A 19,106-nucleotide genomic window follows, 5' to 3' on the forward strand; every position below is an offset into this window, starting at 1 on the left:
AACGGGACAGCAGACATAAACATAGACCTGCGGACCAATCAGGAAGCGTCACTTGGATGACCGTATTGGTCACAGCCAATCAGCGAGCCGTGCATGACAGAAGGTGTTGGCTGGACTCTCCCCCTAGCCTTGTTCTAGCAAGCCCAGTTCTAATAATAACAACAACAACAACAACAACCACAACAACACACAGCCTGGTGCGTCTTTCTCCTGCGTGTGTTCAGGAAACCTCTCACCTACAAACAAGCATCCCCTTATACCCATTAGAGCCTGCTGGCGTGAAGTCCTTTCTTCTTTTGCTTCTTTTGCTGGGTAATTACAGCGCTTGTGGCTCGAGAGGTTTGGCTAATGTTAACGCACGCCAATGTACACCGGCGGAGACAACAAGGCCGCACCCGCCACCCCCCCCCCCCCCCCCATCACCCAAATAGCTCCGGTAGCGACCGTGAAACTCTGCCTCTCATCTCTGACTCATGGTTTTTTATTTGAGCCAATCAATATGCAGCAGGCCCTGTCGTCAGGGGGGCTGCGACCTCATGATTAGCCTGGAAGGGCTTTGTGTTCAGCTTTTTATCACCGGAGTGTCTGGTTTCAACACCTAGACCCAGGATTTGCATTCCCACACTTTCTCTATGTGGTGGAGGAGGAGCCCTTTACCAGCACAGGTTGTGTTGCCTCAGCCTGCTCTTAGGTAATCTAGTGCAGCGGTGGCTTGGTTGGGCAATGCACCCTAACTTAAACAATAAACATGTACTACTGTTTATGTAACAACAAATATCATAGATGGATATCTATATATATATGCATATATATATATATATCTATATATATATGTACAATGGGTATATATATTTCATGACGTTTTCCTTTTCTTTGATATGGTCGTCCCTGGCAACTGGGCGTTCCCAGAAACGTATGGCCTAGTACACTAGGCCATGTGGCATGTACCAATAGGCTCAGCCCTTGCTATAGGGGTCCTGGCATCTTGCAAGGGATCTGGAATCTAGGGGCCAGCTTCAGCCCCAAAAACAAAATTTTCTCACCTCTCTCCTCTCCTCCCCCTTACTTCAATCACACTTTCATTCTCTCTTCTCCTCCTCCCCCATTGTCCTCTTCATCTTTATGCCTCCACCATCACCATCTTCCTTCTCTCCTCTTACCCTCCTTATGTCTTGTCCTATTACCCTCCCTCCCTCCCTCCCTCTCCTCCGCATCTCCCCTCCTCCTCTCTGCTCCATCATCCCCCTCCTCCTCCCTGTCTCTCCTCTCCCTCTTTTCCCTGCTCTCTGCAGCACTGAGATGGCTCTGTATACCATCCTATAGATAAGAGCACAGGAATTAGACTGCAGTCTCTCGCTCACTCTCTCTCTCTCTTTTCCCTCGCTCTATCACGCTTTTTTTTCTCTCTGCCCCTCTCTTGGGGAACCAATCACAGGGCTGCCTGATGACAAACGTCTACTCACTACATGCCCATCTGCTACTGATGTGAAAGTCATCCAGCGAAAGCCACTGATTCAGCATACACACTAATGTACACAAGCATACAAGTACAGACACACACAAACACACAGATTAAGCAAACACAAATAAACACATTCACAAACTGATTCAGCACATGCACAGACACACACACAGGCACACACACACACACACACACACACACATACACACACACACACACACACACACACACACACACACACACACACACACACACACACACACACACACACACACAGACACACACAAACACCCACATAAACACATGCGCACACACTCATACATGCAAGGACACACACAAACACACACAAATGCGCACACTCATGCACACACGTACACACACACAGCTTGCAGTGCAGCGTGCAGTTTGTATTAGACGATTGTGCCGTCCATGCAACTAATGCAGCTAAACTGATCTAGGAAGATGCACGCATCCAAATAACAGCTCTGGAAGGAAAACATAGTGCAGGCTTTCTTCAACCCGGCTGCTAGAGCATCACACGCGAGGGCGTGAGAAAGAAACGCTCCTTCAGACCCGCCTCCGCTGCATGAACCAAACTCATCTGCCCAGTCCCGCAGGGTTCATGGTGTGTGTGGTAAGGTTGAGATGCTAATGTGTACATCTTGCCTTGTCATGTGGTGTGTGTGTGTGTGATGAGAGAGACTGTGTGAGTGATATGCGTCTGTGTCTGTGTGTGGGTGCGTGCGTGCGTGTCCTTGTTTTAGTCGACACTTGAGGATGTGTTATGAAGCATAGGGGGGAGGGGGGGGGGGGGGGGGTATGCCTGGAGGTTTGGTTGGAAGATGTTGTCTTTACTTTGTAATTACTTCCCATGCATGCACTTCTTCTGAGAGAATTTGAATTCTCGCTAAGTTGATGTCTTTAAAACACATGAGCATTTATCTAGCGGGCTAAGGAGACAGGATAAATTTACTTACTAGATTATCAGGGATTAAAAACTTAATCCAAACAAACCTAATTAGTCTGGATCAAGGCCTGGACCGCACACAGACACACACGCAAACACACACACATACACACACACACACACACACACACACACACACACACACACACACACACACACACACACACACACACACACACACACACACACACACACACACACACACACACACACACATGCATACATACACAGTTGCAGCGGCCCTGGCAGAACCCAACAACTTGGACCCATGGGTTGACGTAGCGGCAATAGAAATTATCACCCAAGTCCAGCGGCGGCACCATGGCCGCTTACCGCTAATCCGGTTAGCACATCCTTTAGAGCTGTGCGCACAGAAACACACACGCACAAGCAGCGTTCGCCAAGGCCCCGCTGGCGCAGCTATAACAGCCTCGTAGACAAGGCTTGAAGACTAGCGGCTAGGCTAAGTGGTTGAGCAAAATGGCTAAGCTAATGTGTGTGTAAGTGTTTAAGGCGTCTCAGCCCACGAGTCTTCAAATGAACAGATTAATGATTAAACGCGTGAGCGACCTGCACGACGATTATCAGACAAGCCCACGAGGGCTAAGCGTACTTTAATATGGTGTTTGTGCACACATGTGTATCTAAATGATTGTGTGTGTGTGTGTGTGTGTGTGTGTGTGTGTGTGTGTGTGTGTGTGTGTGTGTGTGTGTGTGTGTGTGTGTGTGTGTGTGTGTGTGTGTGTGTTGGTGGAGCGTAAAACTAAGATTAGTTTTGATTGTTTTTTGTCAGTCCCCTCCCCACTACGTAATAGGTCCACGCTTTGATCGGTTTCTGTACGCAACTGCGTGTTTATCCAAGATAGACTCTATATGTGCACCTGGGTGTGTATGTGTATGACATAGAGATGGGGAGATTATACTTACAGGCCTTTTCACCCTGTAAAGCCATCATACTAATCATACAAATGGAATGACAGCAGCAGAGTAGAGGGAGAGAGAGAGAGGGAGGAAGAGAGAGAGGGAGGAAGAGAGAGAGAGAGGGAGGGAGGGAGGGAGGGAGTGAAAAAGAGAGGGAGGAAGAGAGAGAGAGAGGAGGGGGGAGAGAGGGGAATGAGAGGGAGAACGTTGAGGCAGAGAGAGTCACAGATAGCAATACAGAGCGAGAGCTTGCGGGCTGAGCAAGGAAAGATGCAAAGACACACAAACACACACACACCTATACAAATGGGAACACGCAACCACTAAAGTTCAAACAACACAAACATTGATCAAATAACCAGTAATGAGTACATATGCAATTCATCATAAACAATGTGTTTGTGATTAGATAGACAGGGAGTGTGAGCGAGAAAGAGAGAGAGAGAGAGAGAGAGAGAGAAAGAGTGAGAGCGAGGAAGAGCGAGAGCGAAAGCGCGCCCGCGAGAGAGACAGAGACAGAGTGAGAGATGGCGAGGACCACAGCGGACCACAGCGGACTGCTGTCATCGCAGGGGATGAAGATGAATGTGGGTGCCATTGCTCTCTAGTCAGGCTGAAAAAGACCATGTCCGCATTCGTCTGGCTCTGGTCCCCCCCTCCCCTCCTTCTGGTCCCCTCCTCCTGCCCCCCTCCTCAGCTCTGCTCTGCCACAATCAGCACAAAACAGGCCGGGCCGGGCCCGTCTACCTGACAGCTCCCTGTGCAGGAGGGGGGGGGGAGGGGGGGGGGGGGAAGGCTGTTTTTATTAACAGTCATTCATTGAAATGACCTGGGTCGTGAACCCTGCTCAGAAACCATCCCCATGACGACCACATGTACAGGACAGATGGTGGGCCGGACCCAGGAAGTGACCTCATCCCGTTGGCTGATGTATCCCTCCCCGTCTCTCCTTCTTTCTCCCTCGCTCTCTCCTGCTCTTCTCTCTTTCCCTGCTCTCTCTCCCTCACCCACTCTCCTCCTCTCTCCCTCTTCCCCGTCTCTCTCTCTCCACCCCTCTCTCTTTCACACCCTCTTATTTTTCTCTATCTATCTCCACTCTCTCCCTCTCTCTCTCTCTTCCCCCCATCCACCCCCCCCCCCCCCCCCCCCTCTCGTCATGTCTCTCTACCACCTCACTTTTTATAGGAACTGTCCAATTGGTGATCTATGTGGGGTAAAGTTTGCGATGTGAGGTACAGTAGAAGAGAAACCTATAGATGTACAGAAGCAGAGCCCCCATCCATGTACGCATGCATGCAGCAGAATGGAAGACTGGCGTTATGGACGTACGCCAGGATACCACGGTAAATCACACAGCGCCCTTAAAGGGCCGTGTACCTAGAACGGAGTATTAACCGAGTACACACCACGCAACACCAGACCAAGCATACGCCATTGATCACATACACTACTAAACCCAGTAACACTATGAACTACTTGACTCATTGTACACCATGCAGCACTAAACCCAGGAATCACTTTGCACTACAAAAACCAGCATACACAATGCATTAGATGCGCTACTAAAGGCAGTATATACTATTCACTACTAAACCCAGTCTACACTATACACCACTAAAACCATGCACTAATAAAACCAGTATACACTATGCCCTGCTTGACCCAGGATACACCATGCTACTTAACCCAGTATACACTATGTACTACAAAACCAAGTATGCGCCATGCAATACTTAACCCAGGATACACCATGCACTACTTAACCCAGTATACACTATGTACTACTAAACCCAGTATGCACCATGTACTACTAAACCCAGTATACACTATGAACTACTAATCCCGGTATACACTATGCAGGCTACATGCAGGCAAAAAAGAGCATCCTACAACCTAAGCAGTCATTGTTATACATGTGTAACAGCAGTTATTAAACCACTACACACACACAAAACCACATACACAACCACACACATAGAGTACATGTTTGCATACAAGCAAGTAAGAAAATACACATGCACACGTATGCATGCACGCATGTAAACACACACACACACACAAACACACAAGCACACACACACACACACAAACACACATCCATAAAAAACAAACATAGGTATACATTTAAATGCACACATGAGCATCTCTATGATCCACTATAAATGAATGTAAACAAATACCCCCACACACACAGTTGCGCAGGCACAAGAACACACACACACACACACACACACACACACACACACACACACACGCACAACGCACACAATACACAGCACATCCAATGCACCCAGAACAGCGGAGGGGTGGTGTGTATGGACTGTTGTTGTGAAAACATGGTGGGCTTGGATGGGCTGATGGAGGGGTGGAGGGATGGAGGGACGGGAGGGGAGGATGAGCGTTATACTCACAGCTCTGAGTAGAGGATGTGCAGGTTGCCCACATTGTCTGTGTAGTTGGCCGGGCTGAGCCACGGCAGGACCAGCAGCAGCAGGGCTTTCATGGTCAACCCTCAGCAGCCCCCTCTCTCTCTCTCTCTCTCTCTCTCTCTCTCTCTCTCTCTCTCTCTCTCTCTCTCTCTCTCTCTCTCTCTCTCTCTCTCTCTCTCTCTCTCTCTCAGCTTCTCTCTATGTCTCTCTGTCTACCACTCTGCCACTCTCCCTCTCTCGTACTCTGTGTTTATGTTTCTCTCTCGGTCTGAGCTCCTCTCTGCACCGGAGCTCTCCTCTCTTTATTTTCCTCTTCTCTGTTCCTTCCTTACTCCTTCCTCCTTCCCCCCTCCCTCCCTCCCTCCCTCCTCCTCCTCCGTTACCTCCCCCCCTAACCTGGCAGGGCTTTTGCTGAATCCCTCCTTCACTCTGCCTCCTCTGTCTCACTCTCTCTCTCTCTCTCTCTCTCTCTCTCTCTCTCTCTCTCTCTCTCTCTCTCTCTCTCTCTCTGGTCTACACAACAACCTCTCCTCCTGCCTTGCTTCCTCCCCTTCCCTCCTTCCCTTCCTCTAAGCTGCAGAAAGTCGCGGGCGGGTTGCCAGCGACTCACGCGGCGGTGGCGAGGCGCGGGACCAGGCAGCAGCGGCAGGTGCAGAGAAGAGGAACAGGAAGAAGAAGAAAGAAGAAGAACAGGAGCAGGAAGACCAAGTCCCGCTGCTTCGGCCGAGGAGGAAGAGCGAGAGGAAGAGGAGGATGCAGAGCCGCAGGGGGAAGGTGGCACATTTGGAGCCGGATCTGAGATGTGCAGCCCCCCCTCTCTCTTCCGTAATCTGCTCCGGGCAGCGGCGAGGTCTAAGAGGATTTACAGTCGCATGCGTGCGTGCGTGTGTGAGTGTGTGTGTGTGTGTGTGTGTGTGCGCGTTTGTGTGTGTGTGTCTCCTCTCTCTCCTCTCCCTCTGTTTGTCAGAGAGGACGGCGCAGGCTGTGACTACTGCAGCAGGAGCCACGGGGAGAGAGTGAGATGGAGCAGACCAAACAAAGAGACGAGGAGGGGGGGTGGTACCTGCGAGAGATCCTATTGGCTGTGCCCTCCCTCCCCCCTGCCAACATACGTGCACAACACACAGACAGAGCAGCATCACACACACACACCCCCCCCCCCATCCCTGCCAGGCTCATACACAGAGAGGAGATAGAGGTGGGAGGAGCAATTGGGAGGAGATACAAGTGGGAGGAGATGTTCATACAACCAGCGACCCCCCCCCTCTGAGATGAAGATGGTCCACTCCACATGCAGCAGATTGGTCTGATCACTGAGCCTACATGTGTTAGAACGAACACAAACAACAAGCACCCACACAGGCATGCTCACACACATACACACACACAGACAAAAACGCAAACACACAAACACAGACAAACACAAAGCCACACATTCCTCTCAGAGCATGGCCACTTCAAACAAACAGAGCAGATCAAGATTCAAGAGAGAGCACCAGCTTGTTAACCTGACCACGACAGGCAGGCGACACGTGCCAGTAAAACATTCACTACATCTTCCTTTGACGCAGAACACACTCGTCTGTCCATCTGTCCATTCACACATTAGCAACATACGGAGGGAGAAATGGAGAGTGCGAGTGTGGGTGAGAGAGAGAGAGAGAGAGAGTGATGAAAGGGAGAGTGTCTTGAGGAAAAATAAAGGAAAAGGTGCTTGATCCTACGAACTGATTGGAGGGTGGAGGGGGATAGGGGGTGGGTGTTGGTTGATGGTGAGACAGACAGACAAACAGGCATAAATGATGAGGTGAGGTCGAGAGGGAAAGAGAGAGACACAAAGATAGAAAGATGTATAGCAAGAAAGATAGATAGATAGTTAGATAGATTGATGGAATGTCAAGGTGTTAAAATAAATACAAATCCCCTTTTTTTCCATCAGTTTTCTTTGTTTGCATCTCTTTCATCTGCATGTTCTGCATTCACCATTGAGGTAAACAGAAAAGACCCCCCATGTCTTTAGCTCTCATTCCCCTAATCTAAATCCATATGTTTATATACATTTTTCTGATTGTGTTTGCCAATTTCGTCGTTTTTTATGAATCAGTCTTTTTTTCTGCAAACATATCAATGATCAATTAATGTTCCCTTCCTAGCCCTTGCGTCAGGCTTCCTATTTCCCTCCTTCCTTCCTGGTGTAAATATTGTGCCTGATGAAATCTTTCAACAATGCAACGTGCTCTGAAATGCTTACACCAACACACACACACACACACACACACACACACACACACACACACACACACACACACACACACACACACACACACACACACACACACACACACACAAACACACACACACACACACACACACACACACACAAACACACATACACACACACACACACACACACACACACACACACACACACACACACACATACACACATACATACTATATGTGCAATACAAACATGCAATAACACACATTTAAACTAAGAAACTGTAACACAAGAACAGAGAGTTTAATACCTCGAAACCCGTACACACAGGCACACCCTTTAGCAGACATACACAAACGCATACACACACACACACACACACACACACACACACACACACACACACACACACACACACACACACACACACACACACACACACACACACACACACACACACACACACACACATTCCTCAGCAACACACTTACAGTCAAACTTTTTCTTGTGTTAGGAAGTATATAAATAAAAGTGGGCAGGCGGGGCAGGTGGGCATTAATAACGCCAGCACAGGCTTCTTGTCTTAAGGTCGCTAGCGAGGGCGAGCAGCTGTCTGAGCCCACTGTGAGGTCGCGACCTGCTCTCTCACCACAACAGACAGTGCACTGAGGAGAAACAATCTCCCGCCATGTTTAATGTCGCCTGACGCCTGTTCCCTCTCCTTATAGCTTTTGTTTTTGTAGAGTACCTGAGGAAGCAGCGATCGACCAGTGTGAACAACCTCGGAAACCAACTCAAAGGGAACTAACCCGGAGCATGGACTAGAGAGAACATGCTCTTAACCAGATCAGAGAAACCGGAATCCAGAGTGTGAACCAGTGTGGAAGGGCTTTCACACCTCTGAGGGACAAACAACCTGGAGTGTTGGACCTGTTTGAACAAGCTCTGAGCCAAACCACAGAAAAGGATCTGACGCTTTTTGACCGGTGTGAAAGCGCTCTGAAGCCAAACCAAAGCCAAACGTCCCCAGTGACGCATGCAAAGGGATTTGACTTTGTCTGAATGTTGACAGCCTCGGGGGAGATCATGACTAAGTTGTTGCAGGGGTCTAATCTAAATCAGAATTTCAGCAAATCCAACCCCCACACCCCCCCGCTTAAATCTGCCACAACCACAACGACAACAACAAAAAATACCACCCTCACCGCACACCATGAATAATACATGCTGGGAACTCTGGGTAAACGTATGCATCTCATATTCTCCGCTCCACTGTGACAGTCACAGGCATGCAAAAACAGAGACCAAACAAGTCATTAAAACGACACTGCCGCACCAGTATCTGCCTTCGGACAAGAAAAGCCGAGCTGAGATTTTGGTGGGTTGAATCACCATTTCAAATCGTTTGCACCTCATCCACCCAACCTATTTCTACGGGCTACATGCGTTTTTCCAAAAATAAAGATCACATTTGCTTCAGAAAATCTATCGGGCGGTTTGAAGTGATCAAAGCCAGCCAAACGGTTGAATGTAGCCGGCGACGGTGACTCACGCGGGGTGTATTGTACGGCCGTCAATAGAGCTCCATCCACCGCCAGGCTTGATGACGTAAGCTCTGCGACAGATGTCAGCGAAGTAGCCCAGAGCACTTTGTTCCAGCGCTCCGACTCTGCATGTGAGGACTTCAGATGTGGCTCATTGTCTTTGGAAATCAACTTTTTAAACTAAACTAAGTGCATGGGCCTTTTATTCCTTCACGGACTGACAGGGTAAAGAGACATGATAATGGGTGAAAAGAGATAGGGTGACATGGCAACCAGGCTTGGAATCGAATGTGGGAGGCTAGATCACTGGGTTAGAACACTGGGTTATATTCAGGTATTTCTCTACGAAATGATGATGTTATTCTACGTTCTGGTTGAGCTATGTTCACAGTGCCCTCTGATTATATCTGCCTGGAATGTGTGTGAAGGAAGACTAAGAACGTGCTCCAAACATGCCATGACAGTTACCAACGTTCTTCTCCTCAACACCTTGCCCCACCCACCTGGGACCAGACAAACAACAAACCAAACCATCCCAAGCCCTGGGCTGGAGTGGGTGAGCCCGGTGCTCAATTAAACCGCTCCATCCATGGAGAGAAAGAATAAGAGAGGAAGACAAGAAAGGCAGGGAGGAAGGAGGGAAAGGAAGTAATGAGAGTGAAAGAGATGTAGAGCAACATACAACTGGTGGTGTAGGAGAAGTAGACATCGAAAGAAGAGAGTTGCTAGGCTAATTATGCATACAGGCCGTCGTGTGTGGAGTGCACAGTGTACTGATTAGTGCGTACTGTACACTATATACTGTGCAATGGACTCACGGTTGCCATGTGCGCTGTCGAAGCGCTTCTTGTATCTCCCGGGGCCCCTGGGGGTGACGGAGACCCTAACGAGGCTAGGAGGGGGGAGAGGTGGTGGTGGTGGTGGTGGACGCAACCACGGCTCTGAACCTAATGATGTCTGAACAGTTCATCTGAAGCCCAAGGCTTCGGCTTCAGATGAAACCCTGGAGGGGGGAGGAATCATTTAGGGGGGGGTGAGGGGGTTGGGGTTAGTGGTGGAGGTGGTAGGCGTAAGATCTCCAGAGGGTTAGGGCATGGGGTGGGCGGAGGAGGAGCCAGAGTGATGCGTGGTCACTGGGGGTCAGTGTGGCGATAGAACGGGATGTCCCGGCTGAGCCATGAAGGAGAGAGCGGGACCAAGACAAAGAGGCCTGTGTGAGTTCTGTAAGAACCAACGAGCCGCAGGGGCTGTTTGTTTATTTACTCGGGAGCCTTCGCTCTGGTGTTGGAAATAGAATATGCTGTCAGCAGCCAAGCGCTGAAAGTGAATTGTATGGTAAACTAAAGAGTTGGCGGCTGGTTCCTCAGCAGAGCTCACAGGCTTGTTTGTTCTCTGTGAAGATTGAAGCCACAGAGCACTTTTCACACAAAATCAAGTTCGCCAAAATCATAACCTAGCTGAGGATTTTTTCTTGTCGACTAAGGGAAGTGGGACTTAACAAGACGATTCTTTTCGCAATTATTTAGATGTGTGTGTTTTTCTGTAAATAATTATTTTCTGTGAAGATAATCCACCCTGAAATCTGTATTGACTGGGCCAACTTCATGAAAGGACTGATTCCTTTCAAGAGCAGATTTGAAAAATCCACTGGGGGAAATGGCATTAATGCTGCCACGGTTGGGAGCATGGTAGCTAGGGTGTAATTCCCAGCAGAAAGACACTGTATTCGATCCCTGGTGTCCACAGCCATCCTTTAACAAGCTGCCCTAACCCCTAACATGTGCCTTAATTAAGCATGCCTCAGAATTTCACCAGTTGCTTTGGATAAGCTTCACCTTTAACTTACCTAAGTAACATAGCATTAAGTATCTGTTACGTTACCTATTGAGCAAAGTATACACTGCTAAAATGGCAGGTTAACGTAGCCGTAGAAAAGTAGCACTAGATTCCCAGTAGGGCGCTCCTCCTAAACCAGGACACACCCGACTGAAAGACAAGGTAAACGCACCCACCTGCTCTTGATGTGGTCGTGGAGTTCTCCGCGGGCCATGGTGTGGCTGCAGTGCTCGGTGAAGGGGCAGGCCACGGTCAGCTTGTCCAGCAGCTTGTGCACTAGCAGGCTGGGCTTGCGGCAGCTTTGCAGCATGAGGGCGGCGCGGCACACAGGGCAGAAGTCGCTCTCCAGCAGGAAGCTGGTCAGACACTCCTGGCAGTAGGTGTGTCCGCAGGGCGTGTCCAGGGGCCGGATCAGCGGCTGAAGGCAGATGTTGCACATGAGGTCGTCGTCCACCTCCTCCTTGTACATGTACTCGTGGTTCTCCTCCTGGAGGTGGCGCTGGCCGCAGGCGCCGCACAGGTCGTCGGGAAGGGAGGGAAAGGGGAGAGCAGGCGGGACGCTGGGAGCGGCAGGGGGAAGACAAGAGGAAGCCTGAGGCGGAGGCTGCGAAGGAGGAGCGGCCGCCTCCATCATGAGCTCGTCCGACGGGGAGATGGGCGGGGCGGATGCTTCGGCCGCCATCGCCATGGCAACCTCGGGGGTTAAGGGTTGATGGGGACAACTTCTTCAACTACTGAAGCACATGTGTGTCGGATGGCTTGGGAGGGCTCATGGGGCCCTAGCAACCAAAGACGACCCTAGCAACAGAGGTCCTCTTGAGGAACTGTGGGATGAAAAAAGGTGCAATTATAAGTTCTTTCAATGTGTGCCTTGATTTCACAAGATTACTTAGGCCACATAGGCTCTCTTAGACACACAAAGCATTGCTCAGGAACTTACCCTCAGCATGCAAACCACCTTTTGTAGTGACACAAACACACAATTACACCACACACACAGCGCGTACATACACACAATCATGTGAACACGACAAGTGCATACACACAAGCACACAAACATACAAACACACAACGTTTTGTACTCGTACACACACACACACACACACACACACATACACATACACACACAAACACACAAAAACAGTAAATGGATGATGCAGTATAAGCCGCGGGCTGCAGGAACACTAAGACAGTGTTTCCAGCCTCATTCCTTCAGATGTCTGATCCTCTCGGCTGGCACGCTGGACTGATATTGAGCCACCGCTGAGAAAGTCATTTTTCCTTCCCAGAACACAGAAACATCAATACCCCTTGGCCAGCCAGAGTGCACACAGACACCTGCCCTGGTGCAATGGTTCACTCATCCCCAAGCTCCATGGGATTTGAACTTTAGAAGGGGCAAAGCTGACCCGACGCTAGCACTTCGGGATTATCTGTGATAATGGCGTCTTTAAAGATCTGTGCACCACAGATGTGTGCACCCTGCTGCGATAGAAGCGTGCCTCGCACTCAATAAACCATGGAACATGGCTCTTAGACTTAGCATTAATGGATGAGTGTTGGTATTAAACACGTGGTTAAGGGCAGCTTGGTCCTGTGTAGCTCAAATGGTATAGCGTGGGAATTAACACGGCCGGGTTTAGGGGTTGGATAGATGCACTCACAGTAGGCTACTATGATAAGATTTGATGTTGTGATGAAACTAGGATTTGGCTTGGTTTCATCCATATAACTTTAGGATGTGTTTTGAAACATATGTTGGCTTGTTGGTTCTAAAGATCAATCTTGATGTGTGTTGGGTTTTAAAAACAATTTGATGTGTGCATGTTGTTCTAAAGATCACTCTGGGATATGTGTTGGATTTTAAACAAGGCTACGTAACGTGTGTTGGTTCTAAATATCACTCTGGGACACGTCTGTGTATCTGTGTGTGCGCGTACCGTGTCTGTGTATGTGTGTGTGTGCACTTGTGCGTGTGTGTGTGTGTGTGTGTGTGTGTGTGTGTGTGTGTGTGTGTGTGTGTGTGTGTGTGTGTGTCATATGGAGCGCTCGTGCTGCGCCGACGAGCACGTGCCGACCGTGCGCGACATTTCCAAGACAGACGGCATTGGCGAGAGAGCGCAAGGAACAGATGGACGCGGTCAGCATCACGTCACCCTGGCAACGACATCCCATGATATCAGCCCGCCGAGCCACCAGTTGGCCGCCTAATGAGAGAGCCGTTCCCTTTTCGGTGCGGATAACCCCCCCCCCCCCCCCCCCACCCCCCCTCTCCCTCCACTCCCTCCTCTCTAATCACAAAGAGGCAAAACAGAACAAGGCAAATGTGTTCCTTTCTATTGGTGGAGATACTGGAATATTACATAGCATAGGAGAATGAATAAATACATGAGAACAGAAGAGACACATCAAAGGATCACAAACCGGTGTGTTTATTTAAAAACCTGTGGCCTGTGGAGAAAACTGGTCTAGACGGATTTACAGACCAGACGATGCGAATCACACCAGATAAAAGGAGAGGAGAGGAGTCGAGATAAGTTGCCGGGTCCTTGGCTCTTGAGCAAGGCACTTTATCAGTGCACAGGCAGATAGAGCTACGAGTAGGAGTGTGGCAGAGAGATATCGAGAAAAAACATTCCGGAGAGAGAGTCAGTGAGAGAGAGATATAGCGAACGTGTTTCAGGTTGTGTCTGTGCATGTGTGTGTGTGTGTATATATCTGTATGTGTGTGTGTGTGTGTGTGTGTGTCTGTGTGTGTGTGTGTGTGTGTGTGTGTGTGTGTGTGTGTGTGTGTGTGTGTGTGTGTGTGTGTGTGTGTGTGTGTGTGTGTGTGTGTGTGTGTGTGTTTGTATGTGTGTGTGTGTGTGTGTGTGTGTGTGTGTGTGTCTGTGTGTGTGTGTGTGTGTGTGTGTGTGTGTGTGTGTGTGTGTGTGTGTGTGTGTGTGTGTGTTTGTATGTGTGTGTGTGTCTCTGTATGTGTGAAAGTGAAAATAAAAGATGGATAGGGAGAGTATGTGTCTGTGTGAGAGAGAGAAGTGGTGTATGGCCAGGAAAATACAAAGCGCCTGCACCATTGCCAACTGAAGAAATATTGTGGCATGGTGATACGCTCCCGAATCCCTTAAGGTAAAATGGGAAACAGTGTAAAGTTGAAATAGCACATGGCCTGTTACATTCAAGGGAATGCTACGGTATGCAAATGTCACACATATACACTAATGTGGAAAAAATGAACAAACTATTATTACTATTATAACTATATTATATCTAACTAATATAATTATTTATCAAATCCTTTGTACTCACTAACCGGCATAATATTAATCCTACAAATACTTCTACCAATATATGTTACTACCCTCTTATGTAAATAGCCATTATTGCTGAAAACTAGCAACAATAATTAAAATGTCTTGATAGAATGGAGGTTGTACATATGCACTGACTCCAAAAGAGATGAATATTTAGAGCCAGTCCTCAAGAAATTCACATTCCACGAGCACTCGCTGGCCCCGCGGAGAGCATTTGCCAAGAGCTCATTATCGCTCGACTAATCCTTAAAGTGACAAGATGGCATCACAGCACAGCACTACTGGGCGGCCATGCTCCACTCTCACCCGCGGATGAGGCAACACATAGCAAGTTATACTCGCAGCTATGGATGGCTGCTAGCTATGTTTGACCATCTTGGATCGCTAGCATGGATGGCTGCTAACTATCTAGAACTGACAGCTGGCTACAGGCGGCTAGCTAACACTAAAATTAAGGGGGTCATCCCTATGTTCCCCAGGTCCTATGTTCCCCGGGTGCGAAGGGTTAGGGTCAGGTTTTGGGTTATGGTTAGGTTTAGGGTGAGGGTTAACCCTAAACCTAACCCTAACCCTAACCATAACCAATAGGAGGAGAGCCATTCTAACCAATTGCAGGCGAATCAGAGGCGAAAAAGACGGTACTTGCCCCTACCATCCTACGAAAAAAAGATTTGCTCTCCAGATCCTATGTTCCCAGGGATAGGACCCGGGGAACATAGGACCCGGGGAACATAGGACCCGGGGAACATAGGTACGCTCACGCTTTGACAGGGAGCTAGCTAGCGCTGAAGGTCACAATCCAGCGCTGATGTAACTATCAAGCTCTGACAGACAGCCAGCTAGTGCCTGCTGACAGGCTACTAGCTCACATTGTCAGTTGGCTAGCTCCAACAGGTGAGCAGCTGCGACAGGCAGTTTCCTATGAGGTAGCTAAGTAGGTCTGAATAGCTACAAAGTGACCAACAAGACGTTTCTATGACTAAGCTACTACTATTTCAATCAAATAATAATTGGTGTGAGGTTTAAATTTGTTGTTGTTTAGTCATTCATTCAGTTCATTGCTTTACTTACCTTTGGTGTGAACTTTTGACGTGGTGGTTAGAATAACCTCTGACTTCCTACATTGCATTGGCATATCAGAAACATGCCATCAGACGAGTTCAACAAATACAACTCTTGAGTAATCCATCCTACTACGGGTCACTGCTTTCAGGTCAACTAAACATAACTAACTTTCAAAGTCTGTATAGTCTTACGGAGGGCGGTAGGTTCGAACTCCTTACCTTAATGAGTCGTTGGTTATATTGTGTTGTCACCAACGGAGTAGCATTGTGTGTGTGTTTGTGTGCGTATGTGGTTAATTTGTTTGTGTTAAAACGTAAGACTTAGAGATAGTAAAAGCTTGTAACAGGTGTCAGAGCAGGAACTCCAACGGTTGTCCGATCAGTGCCTGATCTGTCCAGCTGGTTGGGGCCAGCACTGCAGCACAGCCCTCATCGCTACCACTGGGGATAAGCAATGCGTTTCCTTTACATGAAATGCTCCCCCGGTTCAACAGACTCACATTAGTCAGAATCCCATTAGCTACAAGCTTGCTATGCTAGGAGCAGAACCCAACCCACTGAGACAAATGACTTGTCCGTACACGCTGCAAGGAAAAACTGCAACGCAGGGCACTTTTACATAACTCTACTGTTAATCATTTTCAATATTAGCTCTTGTACAGGCCTTAACTGGGACGACATGGTTTTTAATACCTCAGAATCTATCTCAAATTCATGTGAGAGCAGAGGGGAATATTTTCAATGACAAAAAGTAAAAACGACGATCTTGTTCCATTTTGGTCTATGAAGGGCAGGAATGGATTGTCAGAATAGTACGAAGGAAGCACACACATAAACACAGAACCAGGCTTGTTGGGAAATTTCCCTTAGAGACAGATCATTCCAGAACACAAAAACAAAAAACAAATCCAAACCTGTTCCTCCAACAATCATTCTAATTAACAAATATTCCTGATTTCCCAGTTCTGATCATGACCACAAGACAAATTCATAACCAAACAAGGTGCAGAAGAAGTGAGTGAATTGGGAAGAACTGCAATTTGGGATTTTAAGTGAATACAAACATAAAGATTACATTAGTTAAATCGAATATTTCAATGCCCACAGTCTCCTCAGAGTTCCAATAAGATATATGACATTGTAACAATAGAAGAAGATAGCTATAGTGCATAACATACTCATGCTTACATTTGTAAGCACTCCACAACAACTGATCAGGTTTCAGCCTTTGTATATATTTAGTAGATATATAAATATTTTCCATTCTCAAGAAAGCGCTGCCTGACAAACGGCTTGTTTGAGCATTTAGGTGAGCAATAAAACACAGTTCAGTGTGTCTTGCAGTCGAGCTTGTGTCCAGACATACTAGGGACTCTGTGCTACATATTCCACAGTATTTGATTATAAAACACAATTTGCAGCGATTCAACCCATCTCTACAGAGGCGTGTTAAAGGCGTATTCGCAGCAACCTTAAGGGCAAGGCCTACACTAGAGCAAAGCCTTCTCCAACAACCCGTTTGAAAAGCTAATTAAAAGAAAGCTCAAGAGTGAGAAAAAAACAATAGAAACCATTCTGCATCAACACGCTGTTAACCAGCAGCAGTTCAGGAATGACAGAATGGCAGTATGCCAGTCGAACCAGTACTAACAATATGAGACTGCTACCAGTATGAGAGTATTATTCCAGTATCAGTGTACTACCAGTATGAGAGCACTAGGCCATTATGAGTCATTGATAGATAAGGGCTGGGATGATGTAGATATACTTGTGCACACACACACACACACACACACACACACACACACACACACACACACACACACACACACACACACACACACACACACACACACACACACACACACACACACACACACACACACACACACACACACACACACACACGCACGCACAAAACGCAGAGACATTAACAGAGACACACACAGGAATACACACACCAAAATCATGCATAGACAGACATACAGGTAAAGATACACAATAATACACATTGACACAAACACCCACAGCCACTTCCCCACACACACAAACACACACATCATAAAGCCAACTGACTGTATGTATGTCTGCATTGGGACAACATTCTCTCAGTATCAGAAAGTTAAACAATGTTAACAATATCTTGAACCACATCTTCTTTCTCCTATTGTACTTACGAGACTTCATGAGCAAATGTCTTTCTTTCTGGGGGGAGTTTCTGTGAACTTCTACCTGGACAGGTACAATACCAGGACAGGCTGAGCAGCAGTGGCTAAAAGGCAAACAGGGAGAGCCAGAGTGGAAAGTTAAGCCACTCCTTTAAAACGAAAAAAAAAAAAAAAAAAAGACTTTGTCCAGGGGACACCGGCATCTGATTGGTTGTGGCTCCCACAGCGGTGAAACCTAATCTGCCTCACACTCCCGGGAGATTTCTACCTGTGTCAACTGTAAACCTGCTTACCTGAGTCCCAACAAGGTGAGCGGAAATTGACATGGCAGAGGAGGGCGGAGCAAAGGGGGGGAAAAGGTAATCAACAGAGGGAACTGCCCCAACCAGATCTGGGAGAACGTTGAAAGGGCTTCCTGATAAAGTTAGAGGGGGAGGGAGAAAGGTAGAGAGAGAGGCAACAGTGAGACAATAGAGAAAGAAACGATATCTAAACTAAGGCTACACAAGAGGCCATTTTGTGTGCATTAGTTTGTATAGAAGTAATGAGTATTATTGTTAGCAATGCACCGGGTGTGTGGGCTGATTCATTTAGTACTTGACATTAAAACAAACAAAATCAGAACAAAGACACATAAACAAACTTTAACAATGTTCCACACACGCTCAGGGAGGCACAGGAGGCCCATTGGAGAAGAATATGTGAAGATATTTCAGTCTTAGTTCCAATGGGACCAACTACTCAGCCCTGGACTCTGAATACACATGTACACACACACACACACACACACACACACACACACACACCCTGTAATCAGAGTAAATGACAGCATGTTTGAAGACTGTTCAACACAACACACACAAGCAGTGTTATGGCTCGTAGAGGTAGAGATTAACATTTCCCTCTGTTGTGGTTCCCCTTCGTGTGCTGAAAATTATTTAAGTGTGTGTGTGCGTGTGTGTGTGTGTGTCTCTGTCTCTGGAGTTGTACAAAAGCAGACATTATCCCGTAGCTGTACCTGTGGTTTTCCTCGTTGGCGACTGCCAGACAGGTGCGACGGAGACAGAACAGACGTTTTCAACTGACTCACAGGGTGTCCCCGTGTCATGCTGCTCTGTGATGTGTGAAACTGTTTGTCACACAATGAAAATAGAAAAATAAATCCTGTTTTACTTGTTTTTTA

At 47.7% G+C, this 19,106-nt stretch overlaps 1 protein-coding gene across 1 annotated transcript in view; it reads right to left on the reverse strand.

Annotated features, from left to right (window-relative positions):
* lnx1 (ligand of numb-protein X 1) overlaps positions 1-18,092 on the reverse strand; it is a 28,796-nt gene extending 10,704 nt beyond the window's left edge. Inside the window, exons 1-2 of the mRNA XM_060067524.1 lie at positions 17,933-18,092; positions 11,517-12,204 (exon numbers count right to left, since the gene is read on the reverse strand). Of these exons, the coding sequence (XP_059923507.1) occupies positions 11,517-12,068 (552 nt within the window). The 5' untranslated portion in view covers positions 12,069-12,204; positions 17,933-18,092. The remainder of the gene's footprint in view (positions 1-11,516; positions 12,205-17,932) is intronic.
* Positions 18,093-19,106: the final 1,014 nt, after the last annotated feature.

The sequence above is a fragment of the Gadus macrocephalus genome, chromosome 12, assembly GCF_031168955.1.
Source record: "Gadus macrocephalus chromosome 12, ASM3116895v1".
Taxonomy (NCBI): domain Eukaryota; kingdom Metazoa; phylum Chordata; class Actinopteri; order Gadiformes; family Gadidae; genus Gadus; species Gadus macrocephalus.